The following is a 24,172-nucleotide window of genomic DNA, read 5'->3' on the forward strand; positions in this document are numbered from 1 at the left end:
ATGTCCAGGGAGCAAGGCCGATGTAACAGTAAAGGTGCTATGGAGTTGGTCTGATTGCCTTGGTAAGGGCAATGGGTGTAAGGGAATCAGAGTGGAGGGCCGACGGTCGGTGTTATGAGTTCAGGGCAGATTGTCGCTGTAAATAGTTGATGGCCGATGGATATGTACCCGTTTCAAATAGTGTTAGGCTGATACTTTAAACAACAAACTACAGGACAAAATAAAAGTATGTAGGTTTGTACTGAGCGTCTCTTCCAGTGAGGTTTTTATAATTCTTCGTAAGAGTTACTGGTCTTGATTTTCTTCATTCAATTACGGTAGGGCTACGTTACCGATCAAATTACCGTCGAACCAATTATCGTTTGCAATCTAGATGTAATAATAGCTAAACTCTGTAGCAATAAAGTTTGATGTACCGGTAACTCTCAGAAACGTTGTGGAGAAGATCCTAGGGGCTTTAAACATCATGGGCTAGAATGTCAGGGGCATCAAAATATCAAGGGCGTCAAAGTCATGGGCTTCGACTTTAGGGGCATCAAAGTCAGGGGCAGCAACGTCAATGTAAACAATGGCAAGGTAAGAAACGTCAGGGGCAGCAACGCCAACTGCAACGATAGATCCCCACAAAGCAGAATCGTTGAAATGTTTTTCGCGGTGTAGGGATTACATACCGTCTGGCCATTGTGATGACCACACTATCACTTCATATGCCGAGGTCTCTGAAACATATGAACTCTACTTCATCTGCCCCAAGTGTCTTGGGCACGAACGAGAAAAGATGAGGAAGAGAGATTACATACAGATATAATGTTTACCTCACCGTGTAGACAAAATGTAAAAGATTGGACTTAGCTAAATGCAGGAGTTGTTCTGATACAAATATAGACAAGATAGTCTAATATTAAAAAAAACAACTTTTTAAATAACCTTAAAATAACTTTTCTAAACGCGGGGTTTTATTTTTAACAAGAACGTAAACATTTATATAAAACAAGAGCAAATGTGTAAACAAAGGCCGTAGTTTAGAAGATCAGGTTATGTGGTATCACACGAGACACAAACTTGAGACAGACGAGGGTGGGTAGAAGGAATCGGATTCAAGAATTGTTCTTGACGGAGGTCTCTGGTACGATACAAAGTGTAGAATGGAATGACGTCACAACAACCTGCCACCATTTCTGAGGTGGGGTTCAAGCTATTTGTAGCATCACGTGGCTACTTGACCCTTCGTCCCCCCACCCCCACCCCCCGCCCCACGAGTTACTTGAGCTGGATACAATAAATAAACGTAGAGCATCGCGACCTTATCGGCGAAAGCCTCTAACCACATAGCTGTCTGCAACATCAGAGATCAAAGGCCAGACCCCACCTTCGCCGCAGTAACCCGAAACCCCTGCCTCCCCCTCCAGTTAGGAAATTATTTTAAACATTGACAAATCTGCAGCTTGAATGAAACCCCTCCACTTACGGGTGACGCCTTTGTGGTCTAGACAACCCCCCTTCCTCGGGGGTGACGCCTTTGTGGTCTAGACAACCCCCCCTCATCGGGGGTGACGCCTTTGAAGTTTTGTGGGAGACTTGACACTTGACCTGGGTAGGTCTCACCTGAACTTGTCTTATCGTAGCTGGCAGCGCATGCGCGTGAAATGCCAAAGGTGTACTCATCAGGTTCCTCTAGACACCGGTGTCGATCAATCGCTGGGAGAAAGCTGAGTTTATTATGTTTTGTACTTTAAGATTAGCCGTACCCATGGCGTATTAGCTGTGGGTATTGCCATTAATTAGTACCATATTCAGCTGAACCACGAAACTAACCTACAATATAATCCATGGCATGTTAAAATAAAGTAACCCATTTGAAACTAGTGATAAGGCAGATGAAGTAGTGTTTATCTGAAATTCTGACCTTGGCAGATGAATATATAGTGTGGTCAGCGCCATGCCCAGCCGCCTTTACTTTTCTTTATTAACGCTAGTCAGGTACTCATTAGAGCTTGGTAGACTCAGTCCGTCACCAGCATGTAACTATCCAGTTCTAATTTCAACATAAATATTATAGAAACAAATTATAAACACAAAACAAACCTTAAATCTTATATAGATCTGTAACCGGTTTGTGACGCCAAATCTACACCCAAATTTAAGTATAAAGAACCTATAAATGTAACTTAAACACACAACAAACCTAAAACCGTGTCCTTTACCCATTTAACACTAACTGATGAGCAAACCATGCGTACGCAGACCATTGATGAGTGAACCATTGGTGCACCATTCCTTTGGTAAATAAACAACTCCTGCTCAATATCAACTGTTTCAAACTTTGGACCTCGAGTCTCCATCTGCATGAGGCTGATAGTGTCTAATGGGATAAAATAATAAGGACGCTACTGTCTGTGTACACCGTATCTACTTTAGCACTCTGGCTGTGTTGAATCGATTGAAACACGACCACAATCAACAAGGGCGGTGCTCACTCAAATTGTAATGAAAAAAAAATACGTGTTAAAAAAGTCATTTTAAAAAAAATTAAAATACCAATTGTTAAACACTTTGATGGACATTTTTATAGTAACTAGATTTGCTTTTAATAACGTACATTGCCAATTAACTCCACATCAACATATAACAATGACTTCTTCCCCCATACTCAGACATGAAACTCCCGTCCCTCACGCTAGACTCTCCTTCCGCCTCCAACCACCCTATCCCCACCCCCAGACCTTCTCATCCCTGACCCTCCGATCCCCTACCCCACACACCACTACCCCTCACCCTAGACTCTCCTACTTCCTCCCTGACCACCCCACCCCCAGACCTTCTCATCCCTGACCCTCCGATCCCCTACCCCACACACCACTACCACTCACCCTAGCACTTATCTCCTACCCTAATCCTTTCAAACCCCCTCCCCCCCACACACACACCACCACCAGCACCACAAATCCTCCTATCCCAACCAATCCTACCCCCACCCTCACCAGACTTTCTTATTCCCACCCCCAACTTCACACAATTTCGTCCTTCAAATTGTATTTCTTATAGTCTCAGTGATACAATTAATCACTATGTCTATATATGGTCTATATATGATTTAAAGTATATGAGATTAGGAAGAAATATGGAAATAATACGATTTAATAATTTTAGATACTTTTTATCCTCGTTTTATATATAAAAAGTATGAAAGTCAGAGATTTAAATGGCAAAATGCATTTAAAATAAGAATAAACTCAAACGCAGTTGTGTATAACAGTGACATAGCACTGGTCTTTACCAACTTCCTACTTCTATACAAAACAAATGAGCTCAATGTGAAACCACCTTCCTTCATCCAACTTGTGATAGATACAATATCACTCTAATGTTCACGATCCATTACTTGTTTTGGGTATTATTTTACATTAGTGTTTTTATACAGTTCTGTTTTATTAATGCTAAGAAGTGCTACTAAGCGGTCATGGCTTTTAATGTGTTTTAAAAGAACTGAAATGTATATTTTAGTTTCATTAATTATGTTCGACTTTAATTAAGTTAAACGAAACATAAAGATAGCTATTAATTCTTCTAAGGATTTATAGCGGATTGCAGTGTGTTTTTTTTTATGGGAGAGTAATGTAAATGATATCTTGAATTAATCTAATGGCTGGTCTATAAGAGATAGATGTATTAAAATCCTTGTTGTATACGTAAAGTAAACAAAGAACCCTAGCAACATGTGGAGTTAGCAGTCTCAGTTACCTCGACATATGAAGGGATAGTGTGGTCAGCACTTTGTCCAGGCGCTTTTACATTCCCTAATGTGAGCCAGGTACCCACCAGAACTGGGTGGACTCGAGGATATTCTACGGACAAGAACCCGGGATTCGAACTCTAGACATTCGGGTTAGCAGTCGCATACTCTAGTATCCCACCAGACCGCCCCCATTTCGTTGAAGACAAAATGCTAAATGCATCAAGACAGAAACTTCTATACAAAAAGACGTATTTGAAGATATCAAAACAAACATTCTAATGCACCACGACATACATTAAAAGACACCAAGACAGATATTTTAAGACATCAATACACACTTTACAAGACACCAAGACAGATATTATAAGACATAAATACACAATTTCAGAGACACCACGACAGATATTATAAGACATCAATACAAACTATCAAAGACACCAAGACAGATATTGTAAGACATAAATACACAATTTCAGAGACACCACGACAGATATTATAAGACATCAATACAAACTATCAAAGACACCAAGACAGATATTGTAAGACATCAATACACAATTTCAGAGACACCACGACAGATATTATAAGGCATCAATACAAACTATCAAAGACACTAAGACAGTTATTGTAAGACATCAATACACAATTTCTAAGACACCAAGACAAGTATCATAAGACACCTGACACAGCAAGATGGCCCCTAATGTATAAACCAGCTCTCATCACCTGCCCTAGCTCTACATCTGGTGAGCAAACACGCCAACCTGCAAATCTCACGTGCATTCTGTGGCCACTCACGTGGACCCACTGCACGTGCAACCCATGATTCGTGTTCGCTCTCAATGGCCATGATTGTATGGCCATGATTGTATGGCCATGATTGCCTGGCCATGATTGCCTGGCCAAGTGTATCCACATCGCGTTGAACTCGAGCTACGTGATGGCCCTGAATGGCCCTGATGGCCATGATGACATGGCCATGTCTTATGGCCCAACGTTGCTTGACCTAGATTGTTGAGCATTGTGTGACGTGTTGTCTCGGCTACCTCATACATATCTAGACATGGAACACGATTTTAAACCAAAAATTTCTTGGAATGTTCCAGCAACGTAAGCATTGCTTAAAACATGAGTCTGGACATGTTGCTTCCTTTTTTCTAAACCTTGTACATATAAGAATATTTTAGACAACAGCACAGAGAAGAATTTTCTCAAATAAAATCAGAAACTGACGTGTACATTCTCGTCTTTGATTATGTCAACGGAAATTATTCCAGCTTAAATCAAGTGGTAATTGTATATATTAAAACTACTAGTACTTTAAAGCAAGAAAACTTTACAACTGTTTCGGAGAAGTTGTTGTATATTTACTGACGTGGGCATGGGAGATTAAAGTGTTAGACCTCCCTCTGCACCTCAAAATAAAGTTTTCTTGCTGTATAAAAATATGCGGATATTAAGAACCAATGCAGTATTAAATGTAACTGTTTCAAAATCGTTAAAAAGAAAAATTACATGGAAATCAGTATACCAATACATTTTACAAAAAGAACATTTGTATGTGCTTGCGATGTCCAAATGGAAATAATATAAAGAAAAAATGTTAATATCCATACGGTCATTATTAGGTAATACAAAATAAAAAGATGTTCACATTAATTAATTTCACATCAGACTATTTTTGTTCTAAATGTTTGTCTTTTTAATTTGATTTGATGGCACGCGATTAGGGTCAAATTTAAAAAAAAATTCTGCCAATCCCTGAAATTAAATAATTTAGACCTCATCCCTATGTTGTGCTGTGACGTTTGCTAACCAAATTGTGACAATGCCAACGTAAAATGCTAAATCCTTAACAAAGCCCTCTCATGGAATTACGTTTTATTAAACAGCATGCATCCTTATTTTAAAAAAAAGTTAATTTGTATGATTAATACAGAAATAATAAAGGTTTGTCTGTATAGCTTTTTTTTTTTAATTATATGAATCAACAAATACTGGGACGACGTGTAATCTATTTTTAGACGGCGCCATGTTTATTTCACGCGTGAGCTAAAAATATATAATTCGAGTCCTGGGATTATTTTGTGATGACCTTGGAGTACATTGGGTGTGGGGGTGGGGGGGACGCTCAGGTTTACTCCGTACGAAATTATGTCGATCTGACCTGTCAGTTGAGTGAAACATAGAAGTTCTAGCTTTCCGTGGGTGAAACGACATTTGCATAATTTCCTTTAGCATAATTGTATGAATGCAAATGCAAACCCACGTATATATTCATATAAATCTATACATAGATATACTTATACATATTTATATATATATATATATATGTATATAATTAAATATTACTGTTATAATGGCTAGATCAAACCCCCACACCTCCACCACACCTCCACCACCACACCTCCACCACCACACCTCCACCACCACACCTCCACCACCACACATCCACACCCACACCTCCACCCTCACACATCCACCACCACACCTTCACATCCACACCCCCACCACCACACATCCACATCCACACCTTCACCACACACACATCCACCATTACTCATCCACTAACACACATACACCACCACACCACATTTCCACAACCACACATCCGCCACTAACACACATCCACATCCACAAATACACATTCAACGCCACACATCCATCACAACCACCACACATCCACCACCACCACCACTCGTCCAATACCAGACCTCCACCAGTAGACCTCCAACGTATTTTTATATGTGAATTGTGTGTTTGTATGTTGTGTATGTGTGTCATGTGTATGAAATGCATGCAGCTTATATTACTTCTGTGAAATGTATGTGTTATGAATGTATGTTTTTCATGTATTTTTCGTGCGGGTGTTTAAATGATAACCACAGCTGACATAGTATAGTACCAGTAGCACATAAAAGCTACCAGTATCATATTATCACCTAATATGATAGTTCACTGCTCACTTTACGACTATCCCGCTGAGTTAAACATCGCTTCCCAACCTCTCTGTCGATGCAAGTTTCTTCCCAACGAAATTGGTGTGGTTAAGTTTTTTTTAACCACCGGGATACTGTAAATAATTAGCCAAAGTTTTGGTTTAAAGTTAACACGCTAGAGATTTTATCGATGGCGGTGCTGTTCGGTAGATTACAGAAGGTTTAGCTCGGTGCTTTGATAAGAGGCGCCTTTGAGGGTTTGAAGCCTTTCACTGTGTTGTAATTTTAAGGGGAGACTAGGAAATATGTGGTGCGGAGTTTATAATGATGAAATGTGCAATAAGCTAGAGAAGATTTAGGAATTTATAATGATGATACGTGCAATAAGCTAGAGTAGATTTAGGAGTTTATAATGATGAAACGTGCAATAAGCTAGAGTAGATTTAGTTAGAAATTTACGTAAAAATAATGTCTTAAGTAAAAGCTGTATTAACCCTGACAAAATGTGAATTAAATCTTACTATTATTGAGATGTTAAACAAATGTGAAATACAATCGTTCAACGGTTTTGTTATACCTAAGTTCCAGGTATCAAATATTGCTGTGCGGGCTCAGTAATGGCCAATTTATATAACACTTCTGCAAAAGTATTTTTCACTCTATTTTCTTTACATCACTATCTAATTTCTTCTCGAACGATCCTATCTGTCATTATTTCCTCTACGCTAGCAATGCGAAATTCTATGTTATCTACAAAACAAAACAATGTTCTTTAACTTTTAGAAATTGTAATACACTTTCACACAACTAGAAAACAAAACAATGTTCCATAACTTTTAGAAAACGCAATGCACTTTCAAGTATTTTTTATAATTCAACAGCTGAATCAACATACAGTTTAAGTTAAAGTGTATTACGTGTCAACTTTTTTATTTATTTATTTATTTTTCCATGCCTTTGTGCAGCTAAGAACAAACCTAAAAAAAAATGAATTTGGAGTTATCTCTCCTAGAAAAGTTCATCTGCCCGAGGGTTCGAAAGTAAGTACAATAGTGTTAATTTAGAATCAACTAACTGTTTTAATATAAAAAAAAATGTTTCACGAACCAAGTGGCGAGAATGTGGTTGTAACGTAGCTCAACTGCGTTGTAATCTGGCACAATTCAATCCCTTTAAATAAACAACTTTTTTTTTACCTTAAAAAAAATCTTCACAATTTTTAAACCCTGATTTTACCTGTTTCTAAGCACAAAATTAAGTGGTGTTTTTTTAAAAATTCCAAGTCATTGATGATAATTTGATTAAATCGCTGTGATAAGATCACTAGAAACACTTCATTTTTAAAAAAATTAAAGCGTAATGCGCAATCTTTTACTTAACGCGCACTTACAAGAAATCACAAACGGTTTACTCAATTTTCACCCCCACCCCTACCCTAACCCCCCCCCCCCCCCACCCCTTAACTTTTACTGCTGTCAACAATGAAACGCGCCTTTCTCTATCTATCGCTTTAACAAGCACCAATTGAAGACTTAACAAGAGCTATATTTAGATACTTTATTTTTAGTTTTATAGTTCTTATTTCTCTAACCCTCCCTTACATTCTAATGTAGTACCCCCCCCCCCACCTATACACCCCCCCCCCCCACCCCTCCAAACCCACCGCCCTGCTGCATCCCACAGATAACCCCTGCCAGCCGCCTATCTCCCGGCTCTAACCCTAATCTTCAACCCGTCCCTAGGTGAGGAAAGTTTCCTTACGGCCGAGGTTCCCGGCTCACCCCAGGGGAGACAAACCCTCTCATTGTGCTGATCACTCAATTCAACACAGGGGCAGATAACTCGGCCTGTGCTGGAGCGTAACTAGATGACAGACGGGAGGCAACTGGATGGCGTCTAGTTATTACCTCATCCTAATTTATCAACGCTCCTCCGTGCACGATCACGTCACGTGACTCAATTTTCAACATAAGTGTACAACACCATCATACTTTATCATCATTATTTATTGTACAACCTCACACCGCATCTACACCAGAGACGTAGTGACACATACAGAGACGTAGTGACCCTTTTTGGCGCCCGGTGCGAACTATCAATTTTGATCCTTTCCTTCCGTTTCTATATATAGTTATTCCTGTCTTTGAAAAAGCCCACCCCCCCCCCTCCCCAAATTCGAAAGGTTTATGGCGCTTTTTACCAGTTGTTATCCCGTGACAGTTTCTATTTTGGTGCCACAAAATTGTTAAATCAGTGTGTAAAGCCTTCTAGTATTTTATTTTCGTAACTTTGATTGTGTATAATTCAATACCTCAGCTTTTAAATTACTTTTTTACTTCCTTTGGCACCCCCTTAAGGTCGGCGCCCGGGGTGGCCGCTCCACCAACCCTTCCCTAGCTTCGCCACTGTATACTATACACGTCTAAAATAAAATAAAAATTTGCCAGAAGTTAATTTTATCAGAACAGGGGAGGAAGATCTTTTTTTTTTTAACCAGTGTAGTATACATGTTGCAAGAGTAAACGCGGTGTTACGAAGTATAACCAACACATTTGCATGTACAAAATTTTCTGTTTAAAAGTAAAGATAACTTTGTTGAAGCTCAGACGCTGAATGGCTAGAAATTTCTTATTCGTGGACAGGTTGTCGTTCAAGCGAAAAGATCCTATTCAGTTCACCTCTTCAACACATTTCATGGAGTCGAATAAAAAGTTATAAACACAGAGTTGAGCAAACATTCTCCTAGCCAATGTGTCTTCCTATTTCTATGCCTGTAGTCATCAATCAGACTATATATATATATATATATATTATATATATATATATATATATATATATATATATATATATATATATATATATATATATATATATATATATATATATATATATCAGTAGGAGTTAGTATTTTTTATTTTGCTGAACAGATCAACTTTACAGACGATGTTTAATGTATCTTCTTGCAGGGATAAGTTAAGTTCGCTTTTGAACCTCACGGTCCAAGGGGTAAGGGAAGTAGAGTTCACATGTTTTCATGTCCTTGGAATATGAATGGATAGTCTGTTCAGCACAATGCTCAACTGCCTTTACTTTTAGCAAACGTGAGTTAGGTACCCATTAGAGCTGGTTAGACTCAATGACTTTCTACAGACCTGAACCGGGATTCGAACTCGAGACTTTCGGGTTAGCTTGTGTATGTTCTAGCATTCGACCACTCCGTCCCATTTCTTGTAAGGATATTGTGCGAGTTTTGTGAAGCATGAAATCCTCTAGTATCTATCCGTCATTAACTAAGCGCCAATGACAAATTATAGAGGAATTTTGATGGCAGATGAAATAAAACATCGAGCAGAGGTCTTCAAGGGCCTAGCAAATTGAGTTGTACAAAACAGCTTTTTTTTTTTTTAAATTATAATTTGTAGTGGTGAAAATAACTGAGCATTCCATACTTGTATGGGACGGCATGACCTAGCGGTAGAGCGCTATACTGCTAACCTAAAAGCCACGTGTTCAAATCGGGGTTCAAGACAGTAGAACATTCGTGAGTCCACCCACGTTAGGGAAAGTGACCAAACTATCCCTTCCTATGCCGAGGTCACAGAAACAGGTGTAGCCGGGCATAAACAATTGTCAGGGTGTCATTGTCGAGATTTGAACTATGTCCTTTGAAGTCACAATTACAGATAGGTACTATTATAACTATCTTTTGAAAAGAAAAAAACTTTCATTCCGAGTTCAAAAATTGGTTTCCAGTTTCTAAAACTTAACAGTCACCTAACATCAACAGTTTTGGTCGCTATAGCCTTAGATTACAAGTCAGAAATTTGGGGTCGCCAACTCGCGATAGACCCCGACGAAACACAAATCTGGGGGTCGCCAACCCATGATAGACCCTGATGAAAGACTTTTGCTATTTTTATCCAGTGTGACTCTTGGCAGGGGCGGCTATCGCATTTTTCACATCTCACTCCAGACAAAATATTTCACCCGCGGTAAAATTTCTGTCACCGGCCGTATCGTAACTTGTTGCGTTTCCGTTCTTACTTTTTGATAAGTTTCTGTTTATCAGCTTGTAGTGTCTACCTAGATTTTACTTATATATATATATATATATATATATATATATATATATATATATATATATATATATATATATATATAATTTAAATAAAAACACAGAATTCTCAACGCAAATGATTATGTAGATGTTTCTATAATGGGGAAATATTCCATAAGTATGAACATGTTAAACTTTTTAAAACAGTGCTTTATTTACTGTGAGATATACATTTTAGGTTTTAATTAATACGTCACTTCCTGTTGTTGAGGGGACAAGAGAAGTGATAGGATGCTCCTTCAGTCGCCAATATCATCATTATTTGCGGCTTCGCATCTGCGCATGCGCTATGAAAGTGTCAGTGTCCATTTGATGACGTGCTGAGAGCTGATTGGTCCATATCTCTTATCGTCTGACACTACCCATAACTAACGTCAGGAAGAGTATCTGTTGTTTAACTGTTTCTTGCGTTAGTCGAAATCTCATAACCTACAACTTATCTTTTTAACGAAAGTAGATCACCTACCATCGTTTTCTGTGCTAATTCTACATTAAATTAAACAAAAAAAAATAATAAAATAATTAGTATAATAATTGCAAAACTATTAAATAAGGACTTATGAAAAACAATCAGACTACATATTTAAAAAAAAAAATAGAATCCATGTCCACATGAAGAATGAAATTTTTTTTTGTTATTTTTTTAAATTTAATTATGTATTTGATATGTAGATTTCGATTATGAGTAAATCAAGATTTAAATAATAACTGAATTTTGAAATGTATACTGAAATTTGGGAATATGAATGAATCGTTAAATCATATTTTCGATATAAATGAAGTGTTAAATTATGTTTTTGAATATAAATGTAGTGTTACATTATGTTTTGAAGCATGGGGGAAGGTTAAATTGTGTTTGGGAATAGAAATGAACCAATAAACAGAATCCGTCTCACGAATAAAGCTTTAAATGTTATTTAGCATTAATAACAATCATGAAATGGCGTGTCAGAATAATAATAAAACTAAGTAATGAAATACGCTTTGGGCGTAATATTTAGAGTGTAGAAATATGAATGGATTAACTTAAAATCTGGCAAATTAGAGGCCTACATGAATCATACGTTTGGCGTGGGAAGTTGTGTGATTCATAAAATATGAATAAACAAGACCAGTTTCAACGTTTGGCTTTAATGCGCCTTGTTAGGCGGCCAACACCCGGGCCCAGCCTACACCCCCACCCCCACATACCTCCCTCACAGACCCACGCTCCACACAAACGTGAGCGTTGTGACGATTTTTTTCCTCACGAGCAGCCCACGTGCAATAACACCACCATGCACTCACGCGCATGTCCTTCGAACATTGAGCCTCGTTGTGCTCAGCTGTGTCTAGCCCTCGTCTTCACGATGTCCCCCCTCCCCCCGCTCAAATGTCACCACAACACCTTGCATCTTGTCCTTGAGGGTACGGGTACAACCCCAGCCACGCCCAACTTTTGGATAATCTCTAACATAACTTTAAGAAAATAAACACGTTTTTTTCCAGTGCTTGTAGCATGCCCGGATTATTTTAAAGCCGCTTTAAAAGCAAATCTTTATAGTTGGATAACCTGATCAAGGGGAGGAAACACGGTTAACTACCCTTACATACAAGGGAAGTAACACGAGTCTATACAATTGTTGGGTTGTATCTACGTTAATGAAAATACGGATAGACAATCGTTTCCTTATTGGTAGGTTTTTTTTTCGTGTTGGACAACTTGAGTTCGTGGTAAACTTTCGGGTTGGGTTGGGTTCTACTTTTATTTCAAACCCAAGGGGGGTAGATCGTGTGGTTGGGGTTTTGTGTTCTTGGTATACACCTCAGATAAACCATGCGTATCCCAAGCTTATAACAGCGCTTATATATTACAATATAAAAAACCTAATGCCAAATTTTATAGGGAAATAACCACCAAGAAGAACTACCGAGCTTTTTTTTTTTTACTTTTAAATGTTCATTACATGAAGGCCTATTGCTTTCTTAAATTAATAGGCTACTTTCAAAACATTTTGGTAACAATTCATATAAAATACATACAATATAACATGTCTATAATAAGCCTAGAATAATTCATGTACGCCTATATTAACAAGCTGATAAAACAACACCATTAGAAATAATTAGTTAACTCTTTAAATCTAACAAATCAAATCAGCCAATTTAAATGTATCTCTATACTACTATGTAACTATATCTAGATTTAGTTTCCAGAGTTACTATCTGGATCTTTGATTTGATGTGTCTCATTGTACTCAACATAACATTCCAGCTGCTTATAATATTTATAATATTTTTTTTTACTCCCAAATTTATTTCAGCTCTACTTATAAGCCCAAACACCCTCAATCCACCATGCCGATAAAAAATCCCTTGAATCATCATTTAATAGCACATTTGCAGTTTAAGGTTTAAAAATAAAATAGTAATTAGATGTTGTTTTAGATCTATGTATAAATAAACCATTTTCAATGAAGGAAAGTACATTTCAGAAAGAAGTATTACTATTGTATCAGTCCTTACAAGCGATGATGAAAACTGAAATACTAAAGCGAGCTTGGCAAAAGAGTTTCTTCCAGGCATTTCTTCGGGGGGGGGGGGGGGGGGTGATAAAGTCTACCGCCCCTCCCCCTAATGAAATGGAATTTATAAAAAAAATTATACTTTATCAGTGTCCACCCCCCCCCCCCCCAACGGAAAATTTAGTCAGCCCCTCCACCCTCCCCGAAAACATCGAGCGCTCCCCCCTTCGGAGAAAAAAGTCTGTAAGAAACACTGCATGGCAAGGCAAACTGACGCTGTAACTCACACGTCTGAGGAAGAAAAAAAATAAAACTTACTAGATCTAGATCTATCTGATTTGAAAAAAAAAAAGCCTATACAAAATTAACTACAGCCTGTCATTCTAAAAATAAACCTGCTAAAAATAGAAAACTAAGGGCAGAGAACTGGGGACTAAATACCGCTAACCCTAGTGACGACACTTGAAACTCGTTCACCGTTGTTCATCCAAGCATAACCTCTAACTAAATAGTTTTGCGCTACTGAGCATACGCAGTCTACATTCAAATAAGTCAACACAAAAAAAATAACTAACATTTCGCATAGACGGAATCCCTTTACGCTATAAACGTTTTTCCAACGATTGAGTTGTAAATTAACCAGATTTGACAACCCGATCTCAACCCGTCCTTGCCAACCTATTGTCTACATATCGATCCAACCCTACACTTGTTTAAATCGTAATCGTGACCGCCCGCGTATGGAATGTGAAGTGACGATTACAATACCCCCTTTCAACGACATATCGCCGCTAAGTAAGTACTGATAGACTACGGTGGAGCTACCCCCGCGGTCTCGGGTAAGTTTGGAACCCTTGATCAAACATTATTGATCTGTTTCGGGACCTTCGCGGTTCGATCGCGTAGCCCCCGTTCAAATCTATTGTGTTGGGGTAGGGGCTGACAACTTACTTTAAATAAAGCGTCAGTTTTTATGACAGTCAGCGCGCTACTGGGTTAGCTGACGGCGACATTTTGGCGATACTTTGATCTTCTCTGATTAAAGACCTGCTGTATCGAATCCCGTACGCCTAAATATATTTCCTACACTGGGTAAAAGGTAAGTTTGGTGTATTTATTTAATGTAAGTTTTGTTTTAAAAAAAACAAGTTCGTTTGAAAGGCTATAATAATCAGCGTTTTAAAATGCAATTTTACTTTATCATGGAATCAAACTTTGATGTAGAATTGCGAATGTAAAAAAAAAACGATCAGTCTTGTAGAACCTTTACAGCCTTGTATTCTATTTTAATACTTGTACATCTTTTGTATTTCCCCTAGCTTTGAAAATATATAACATAGTAATATAGGACTATTATATATATATATATATATATATATATATATATATATATATATATATATATATATATATATATATATATATATATATTTATATATATATATATATGCAGGACTCTATATATTTATTTATTTATTTATAGGCTATATATTTATATATATATATATATATATATATATATATATATATATATATATATATATATATATATATTCGAGAAATAAAATATTTGACCCTCAAAGAAAGTTCAATTCTCCAAAGTCATCCTATGGTTCTTGGTATTCACACAAACAACTCCTACAAACTATTCCATTCACACACAAAAAATAGTTCTACAAACTATTCCAAACCGTTAAAATTCCCCGAAATTTCATTTCTCGCTTCAGATATATACGCAATCATTTTCTCTCTCGTCTACCGTTCTCCGGGTTTTTACGTGAAATTGTCGTCGTGATGTGCCGTATCCACATGATGTGCGACGGTTTTCGTCTAGCCTCGGTTATCACAGGCACAAGATGAAAGGGGTGTAGGTGTTGTTGTAGTTTGCAGCCGGCGTGCAATCGTGCACAGTTCGATGAGCGAACGGGATGTAAACAGGACAAAGGATGCGGTCTGTTGAACAGGAAAACGATCATCTTTTTGCTGTAATTTAATTGAACTTGTGAAGATAAATAGAATCTCTTTACCAGCGTCGAGTTATCGGTATTGCTTTCTCTACCCTTAAACAAAAAACTGTGTTCAGATTTTTTTTTAAATTGGATTTTGAAGTGGCTGTTAATTTCTTGGCTGCTTTTTTTTAATCAGTGTAAAAAGTTTTTTTGCTTTGTTAAGTACAATTGAAAGAATGCATATTTGAAAACTAAAAATTAATGAAAAAAATTCCTAAGGTAGCTGTATCTTAAATCATATCTAAAATAAAATTGAAATCCTTGATACATTTTCTCGTAGAAACCATCCCAGCATACATACATGTGTAAATTATTAATATGTGCATCTATATGTAAACATATTATTGTTCCATTGTTGATCTTACGATAAAGAACTTTTATGTTAACGTATAGCTTTCTGTTAAAAGAAAGACAACACGCAATCAAATCGTGTAACTGCTTGTCATAATTAGCATTGTTTTTTTTATCTCTTTATATATTAACCCATATTCTGCTAGCGTCCCACTTATGGGACGCTTGGTAAAAAAATTGCTAAAATTTATTAAATACTAGTTAAAACACAAATTATGTTTCATTGTATTTGAAAATGGCTAAACTATTGAATTTGTGTGTGTTTTGTGAAAAAAATTAATTTAGAAAAATGTTATAGTGCCGGATTTGCAGGACTTGTCAAAATGGCGGAAAAAAGAAAACATGCGCACAGGATAATGCATATCTTCTAAAATATTAACATTTTAAGTGCAAAATACATTTGAAACTTGTAGCAGTACCATATTTCTATCTGATAAAAATTTAAAAATAACAATTTATTTTTACTACTTCGTTATATCAAGTGTACAACAAGCGTCCCATAAGTGGGACGCTAGCAACGAATGGCCCCATGTAGATTGTTACACAAACGTCACATTTATTGGACACTAGCGAGAAACACAGATGCAAATGTTTATGTTAAATGGTTATTTATGGTGAAACAATTGTTGACTTTGTTAACTGCTGAATTTGGGGTGTTAAGTAGTATGTATAGATATTTAATTATGACCTTGACCTAAATTTATGCAGATTGTTACACAAACGTCACATTTATTGGACACTAGCGAGAAACAAAGATGCAAATGTTTATGTTAAATGGTTATTTATGGTGAAACAATTGTTGACTTTGTTAACTGCTGAATTTGGGGTGTTAAGTAGTATGTATAGATATTTAATTATGACCTTGACCTAAATTTATGCAGATTGTTACACAAACGTCACATTTATTGGACACTAGCGAGAAACACAGATGCAAATATTTATGTTAAATGGTTATTTATGGTGAAACAATTGTTGACTTTGTTAACTGTTGACTTTGGGGTGTTAAGTAGTATTTATAGATATTTAATTATGACCTTGAGCTATATTTTCTTATATATTATTGTATTAGAAAATTGCAAATATTGAAAAAATTACATTTTATTTTTAAGTTTTCAGAATTACACTTACTGAAGTATTTAATACCATTGAATACAAACTAATTTAGTATTGCTGTAAATTTACTAGCGCGTGATATTAAAATTATAACAAACCAGAATAATAACAATGGCCACGATTTAGGTGAAATGATTCAGTCATGAGGGTTGGTTAACTCTCTCCATATAAGAGGGCTTAAGCTACATATAGCAGAAATGTGAATTAGCTGTGTACAGTTGTCATGCCCCAATAATATCCCCCTCCAAAGGTTACCGATACCAGCTTTACTTTGTTAACTTTTTAAGGAGATTCCTGGTGTGAGATTGGGAGCTGTTCGCATAGTGAGGTGCATACATGGATGAGAGCCATGAACACTCAATACAAGCCCCCAGAGACGGATCCGTGCCCTAGAAATAAGATGTCTGATGTCCTAATGTACGCCTGTGGGGGGGGGATAGCGAGGGTAACAAAAGAGAAGATGGCTGGATGACATCTGGGACTGGACCGGAACATCTTTTGCACTCTTTTTTCACTAAGGGCAGAGTTTCTTTCAGGCATCATTTCGGAGGAGGGGGGGGGTGGCTCTGCCCCCAGAAGAAATTGGAATTTATATACAAAACATACTTTTACCAATGTCCACCCTTCCCCTGAAATTTAAGTCCCCACCCCTGAAAATTTCAAGTACGCCCCCCAAAAAAATCAATTATTTATATTTAATTATATTACAGTTTCAATGAATAATAACAATATTTGTGATCATGTGTGTATAATTAGATGTACTAGTCACAGCTTTACTTATTTCCAAGTGTTGTTCACTTTGATGGATGCTAGATTGAAAGAAAACTAGACTTTTGAACATAATTTCTGCATTTTAGACCATGGTATGGCTAACCCAATTGATCATTATCAGTATTTTTAGCTGTCCTAAACAATTAAATCATTGGTCTAACAATACAAAATCAGTACACAGCTTAATTTTTGCGTGATTAACCATATTTCGTGAAAAATGATTTTATTTTTCAATAAATGTACATGGGGCCGTTCGTTGCTAGCGTCCCATTTATGGGACGTTTTTTAAAAAATCGATATTTTAAAAAGTATTGATTTTAAAAAAAAATCCATAGTCATTCCTTCATTCAGTGCCCAAAAGCTAAACCATATCAAAAAATGATAAAAATTTGAGACCTTGGGATAATATGGGTTAAAACAATATCTACTGATTACTAATTGATTTGTCCCATGAAACAATAACATCCTATTGTATAACATGACGTCCCAAATGTTCATCAAATGAAACAATACCACCTACCTGTTCATTGCGATCCCCCCCCTCCCCCAATATTTTTCTCCCATGAAAAAATAACACCTACATGTTTATCACGACCCCCTCCCCCCCACCCCACCCCTCTCTCTACCATGAAACAATACCACCCACTTGTCCTCACACAAATCGATACACTGATTGTAAAAAAAATCGATCATGTCTGTAACGTTATGTAGCCTTACAGTCATGTGTTGTGTTCACTAATCAGACGAGGGCTGATCTCAACACGATCTGTTGGTGCCGTCTGCCCAGCACGTGGTGCCAGGGAAAGGTCCGAGGGTCTGTGCTGGTGGGTGGGGAGGCACGGTGGTTCTCGTGTTCTGGTTAAAGGGACAGTCCTCTGTAATCCGGTTAAAAGGACAGTCCTCTGTAATCCAGTTAAAAGGACAGTCCTCTGTAATCCAATATATGTTTTTAGAATTATTTTTAAAACTCTTAGGTAATACGTTCAGTGTCTAACAGGCTTTTTTCTCCGAGGGGCTTGGGGGGGGGGGGGGGGCGGACTAACACTGAACCCCCGCCCCCCTTTCACCAAGAAATGCCTAGAAGAAACTGAATACGTTATATTCAATCCAGTCTTGTTTTTTCCTTGATGGTATAGTTGTAAAGGTAAAGGATGGAACTAGGTTTGGGGTCAAGGTTAGGTTCAACGTTAAGTTCAAAGATAGGTTCATTGCTATGTTTTATGATAGGTTTAGAGTTGGGTTAGATTAGGGATTGGGATTAACCTATGTGCAGACGAGCATAATGAGCCTGGTACCTCTTACCGTAAACTGAAATGTACCATCATTTTTTTTTTATTTCTAATTATTTTAGACACCTACCAACTAACTAAAAATTAAAAAAAATAAACTTTCTTAGACAGGTCAAATATTAAGTTACACGACATGGATTCAACAACCAGAAGAAAACAAAAGAAAGGGTTAATACGATTTCTTTCCCCCATAAGAGAGGTAAGTCTAAATTTGGTCTAAACCAGTGGTTCTTTACCTGGGTGCGATCGAACTCTAGGGTTCGGGGTGAGTCAGTCTCAGGGTTTGGGTGAGGTCAAGACAAACCCGACTTAAATGATTCACGATCAGATTTTATTAGTGCGGACGGTACAACTCTTAAGAAGGGTTCGGTGAAAGTGTAGGCCTATATTAAACTGGTGGGCGTTCGGTTTCTATAAAAAGGTTTAGAACCATTGATCTATACTGAATGGTTAAAGTGGGTTTAGTTATTTGTTCGTGAAAGTAGTACCTTTGTTGTGGTCCATTTAGCGATGGTGGTGGTGGGGTTCAATGAAGTGTAGATATGTGGTTCTAGTTTATCGGTGGGGCTGCAGATGTTTACACTAGGCGAACCAACTAATAGGACCACAGTGTGCTCATTATGTAGATCAACTGATGGGACCACAATGTGCGCACTAATGGTCAGATATACGGCACCACCCATTTTAATACCAGATGGGACCACAGATAGTAAAATAGTTTTGACAAATTGGATCGTATATGGGACCACAGATGGGACCACAGATGGGACCACTTTTTATACTAATCACCTGCACTTAAAATGATTTACCTTTGTACACTAAATGACTAGTTGGGAGGGTTATCTAACAACTAAGATCAAGGTGTAGGAATACACTGTTCCCCTTGAACCTTAAGGAACTACTTTCTTTTCTGCAGGTATCGGGTCTAGTCCCAGTACAGGTGATCCCTGCGGGTACAAAACTCGTCAAAGGTCCAGGTTTCCGGAGACCTATCCTGGTCCAAGAGATGCCTGCGGTTGCTAAGAGACGGACGCTGGAGAGTAACAGGAAGCTCAGGCAAGTCACCATGAATGAATGGTGTTATGAATGATGTTACTTCAGCAGTGGCTGGAATGTGTTTTTTTTCTGATCGTCAATATCAGGGTAAATAAATACGAGACTGTCTTAGCTGTCAATGAAATCAAATCCGATACGTTTAGATTCGTTTCGCGGAATTAATTTTTGGTGTTCTAGAGTTTAAGAAGACACTTGGTAATATTTAAAGTATTGATGATTAGACCTTGATAATTATAAAGCGTTAAATTCAAATTGAAAAGTGTAGTTTCCTAATTTAGAAAACTCATTTTTAAAAGTTCAGACATTTTCAAGGTTGTTTCTTTTTAAATATTGTTAACTTTATTTTTATGTAGAAGTTAATCTCGATACACAACGTTTTAAAATTTTATTCTGATTTCTTAATTTAAGTCGACAACTTAAGGTACTATTATTTGGGTTTTTTTCTTGTGAGTTTTTTCGTTTTCATATTTCTGTTTGTCGTGTACTATGATGCACTGTTGGGTATTTTACAATCGTCAACGAATTCTTAGTGAGTACAGAATGAAGCCTGTAAAAAATTAGTTCAAGTGGGAACATAGTTTCCATGACAACGTTTGTTTACATATTTACCTCCTGAAACCTAGGGGCGGACACAGGAGAAGATAACCCACCCCATCTTCTCTAAACAAGTGGTCCAGACGAGAAGGTTAGGGCGCTGACCGCAGTGACTCCACCGCCCTCTAGCGGCGTCTTGATGACAGTTTTTCACCGCCCCAGGGGGCGTCTAGATTTATTTACAGTAAAATTCAGGGGCGTGACGTTGGGAGGTAAAAGTCAAAGGCTGTTGTCTTGGTTAGACTGTGGGTATAAACAAAAACAAAACTGTTTGGCTTGACATTAAAATACATAACAAATATGTAGCAGGAATGGTTTGTCGCTCGTAGAATTATTTTTATGGAATGCGGTCAATATTATTCCCTAGAGTTTACCACATCTTTTTTTTTTAATGTAGACGTAAATTGTTGCGTGCAAATGATAAAATTATTAATACGAGCCGACCCGCAGCGAATCATACGCCGCTATTTAGTTGTTTTATTTTCTACTTTTCAGTAATTCATAATTTGTGAATTCGACAGTACCAATGCTGCCACTGAAAATATTTGCTTCAAAACACTACCCCCCGCCCCTTTCCCCTAACCCGACCCTACCCCCCCCCCCCCCCCCCACCCCGTGAAAGCAGCCTCCTCTTAGTTATTTCTTAGTTACCTCCTGTAAGTTTAAAATCGAACTAAATTATCTGCCCCTAATAGAAACCCGGCTCTACGGCTCTACGATTTGTAAACATTTAGCTTTGTAAACATTTAGCGTGAACACAGCTCAGCAGACAATGTGGGGGTGGGGGTGGTAGTGATAGTGATAGAGAGAAAGAGAGGGGACTGCAAGGAGGCGCTTGCAGCTTGTTTTCTAACGGCTCCCAGAAGAGAATTATATATATATATATATATAGATTTTTTTCGTGATTATAATGATTTAGCATCTTGTTTCATATATATTTTCTATAGAAATTTCATTTCGTTCGGGGAGCGGTAGACTTTCTTCAGGGCGGGTGGGGGGGGGGATTATGTACCAAATTTTCAGTATGAAATTGCGTTAGTAGTTTTATTTCATTCACACAACGTACAACACGAATAACAAAACATGCAAACATGATAGCGAACGATGTTAATTATGTTGTTGTTGTTTGTTTCAGCGCTGTGGATGAGGTGGTGAACGAATACCTGAACTACGCCCAACAAAGCACGGCCACGCCTTTTCACAGAAGCCAGGACGCCCCGTTTCGTTGCCCATGCTGCGCGGAAAGAAACCGCCAAAGTCTGGACAGGAAGTCATCTTGGCCAATCAAAAACGAGCACGATTCAACTGCAGATCAGTCAACAACAAAAGTCAACCCGGAAACGAACTTTCAACCATCTTACCATCATCATCCGACTGTCAACTCTCTACCCATCTCACCTCTGTCGTCACGATGGTCGAGAAACACGGTCGTACCTTACCCTTGGACTTTCCCCGACCCGGAAATGAAGCGACCATTTTATCAGCAGACAGTTCTAGAACCGTTCTCCCGTAAAGCCGCAGCACAGAGGGCCTACATTAGCAGGCGGGTGGCGGAGGCTGACTGTAAATACGACAGCAGCATGCACAGGCTTCGTGATCAAATCCGGCATCATTTCGTTTTGCCGGAAAATGCCGTGTACTTGGGCCTGGATAGAAAGTTATCTATAAAAAGCGACTTAAGCTAAAGGTAAAATGAAGAATTTCAAATTGACAATTTAAATTGACTTCTTCAACACCAAACAAGCCATGATATGACTTTAAAGTCGTCGATCACAAGAGATTAATTACAGTCACAATGGAGAAGATGCAATACGAATTTTTAACAATTTGAAGCAGATATGGCTTTGACACTAGTGTTTGATACGATGATACTGATATTTAATATTTTGACACTAGTATTTTTATACTAGTATTTGATACTTTGATACTAGTATTTAATACTTTGATACTAGTATTTTTATACTAGTATTTGATACTTTGATACTAGTTTTTAATACTTTGATACTAGTATTTTTACACTAGTATTTGATACTTTGATACTAGTATTTGATACTTTGATACTAGTATTTGATACTTTGATACTAGTATTTTATACTTTGATACCAGTATTTGATACTTTAATATTCGATACTAGTATTTGATACGTTGAGACAAGTACTTGATACTTTGATACTGGTGTTACAAGAGTAAATCACAGAAAAGCTACTACTGTTACCATTCACATCTTCTCAGACCCCATAGTCTGGGTGACACAATGGGATTGCGTGTAGTAATTCTCGAGAGATATCTAAACCAGTTTTACTTGTACCACATTACCCCACCCCGCCACTAAGTATTACTGAACCACTACTAGTTCTGACAAAAACACGTTTTTTACATGTCAGCTACTAAAGGCTGTTTAACTAATACAGCAAATATGACGGTAGGAGAGGTGGGGGAGGGGAGTCAAAAACCTTGCAGTGGCCCCAACATTCAAAACTGTCGCCTTGTCATAAAATTATTATTTTAGTCTTGAAAAATGTACTTTTCAGATGCATTAAATAAAAAAGGATTGTATCTTAATGTACGAATGAAACAAAACATTTACTCAATTATTTGTTTCATCAAAAACGAGCAATTCATACAACTAATTTTAAACGTATACAATCTGCTTATAATTTTGCCTGCATAAACTCTAAGTAAATTATATTACTACAAATTTGTATGTTGTATTTGCAAACTAAAGGATCAAATTGAAAAATAAATAAGAAAGGCCACTTTTGTAATTTTTTGAGGCTTGTGAAAAAGTGAATTATCGCCCCTTTTCACGCGCTTACTTATTTTTATGTGCAAGCCATTTAACACAAAACATGTTACGGAGGTGTATGTCCTGGTTGTTTTTTTACCGGACACCTATTGACGGTGATTTTATGCAACATAATTCACCCGTATGTGTCAATATGCTATGCATCTTATGGGCCTTTGACTCCAATTTCATCCTGCTTTTCTTTTAGGGTTTGATTTCATTGCCATTGTCCACTCAAGAACAATCTGCATGGTAGAAGAGGACAAAATTTGGAATTTTTTGAAATAACGAGTTAACTTCTGTAATTAGCAATTATGCGCTCTCCCACCTCATAACGCCAATCTCATAACTTATTCAAAAATATATTACGTTTTTTTTTTCATCAGAAGCTTATCAAACCCTGCCAATTCAGTTTTAATCAGAAAAGCCAAACATTTAAGCTATAATTAACTGCTTAAAAATATTTGACAAGGGAGGTTAGTCACTATTTTGTTATTATCCTGAGTTTAAATAAATCTGGAGTGATCTCCCCTGAACTTTCTCGAATATTCTAATATAACACAACGGGGGATGGCAATTCGGGATACAGACAATATTTTTAATCTATTTTTAATTACTTAAACTTTTAAAAATAGAAGTCTCGTAGAAAAAAAGAATTGCACACCAAGTGAACGCCAAATAAACTGTGTATAATAGTGCGGAATATTATTAGTACTTTATAAATTCACATGCGTTTTTTGAGAAATCGGAAGTAGCACTTCCAGTCAATGGAAGCTACTCAAAATTCGACAGAAGGCACAGAATGAGATATTGTACTTACATGTGAAATTTCATTTATCTATCTGAAATAGTAGTCAAGTTATAGGCTTTTGAAAATTGAAAGTAGAAAAAGTTCCACTTCCGGTTAT

At 37.3% G+C, this 24,172-nt stretch overlaps 1 protein-coding gene across 1 annotated transcript; it reads left to right on the plus strand.

Moving 5' to 3' along the window:
- Positions 1 to 22,370, plus strand: LOC131940596 (uncharacterized). Its single transcript, XM_059299300.1, has 4 exons — positions 1 to 48; positions 430 to 576; positions 19,746 to 19,885; positions 21,615 to 22,370. Exons 1-4 carry the CDS (start codon positions 1 to 3, stop codon positions 22,162 to 22,164), a joined length of 885 nt encoding a protein of 294 aa, XP_059155283.1. The 3' UTR covers positions 22,165 to 22,370.
- The last annotated feature ends 1,802 nt before the right edge of the window (positions 22,371 to 24,172 follow it).

Source organism: Physella acuta, unplaced genomic scaffold (genome assembly GCF_028476545.2).
Source record: "Physella acuta isolate Inbredline_101_S28 unplaced genomic scaffold, ASM2847654v3 ptg000323l, whole genome shotgun sequence".
Lineage (NCBI taxonomy): Eukaryota > Metazoa > Mollusca > Gastropoda > Physidae > Physella > Physella acuta.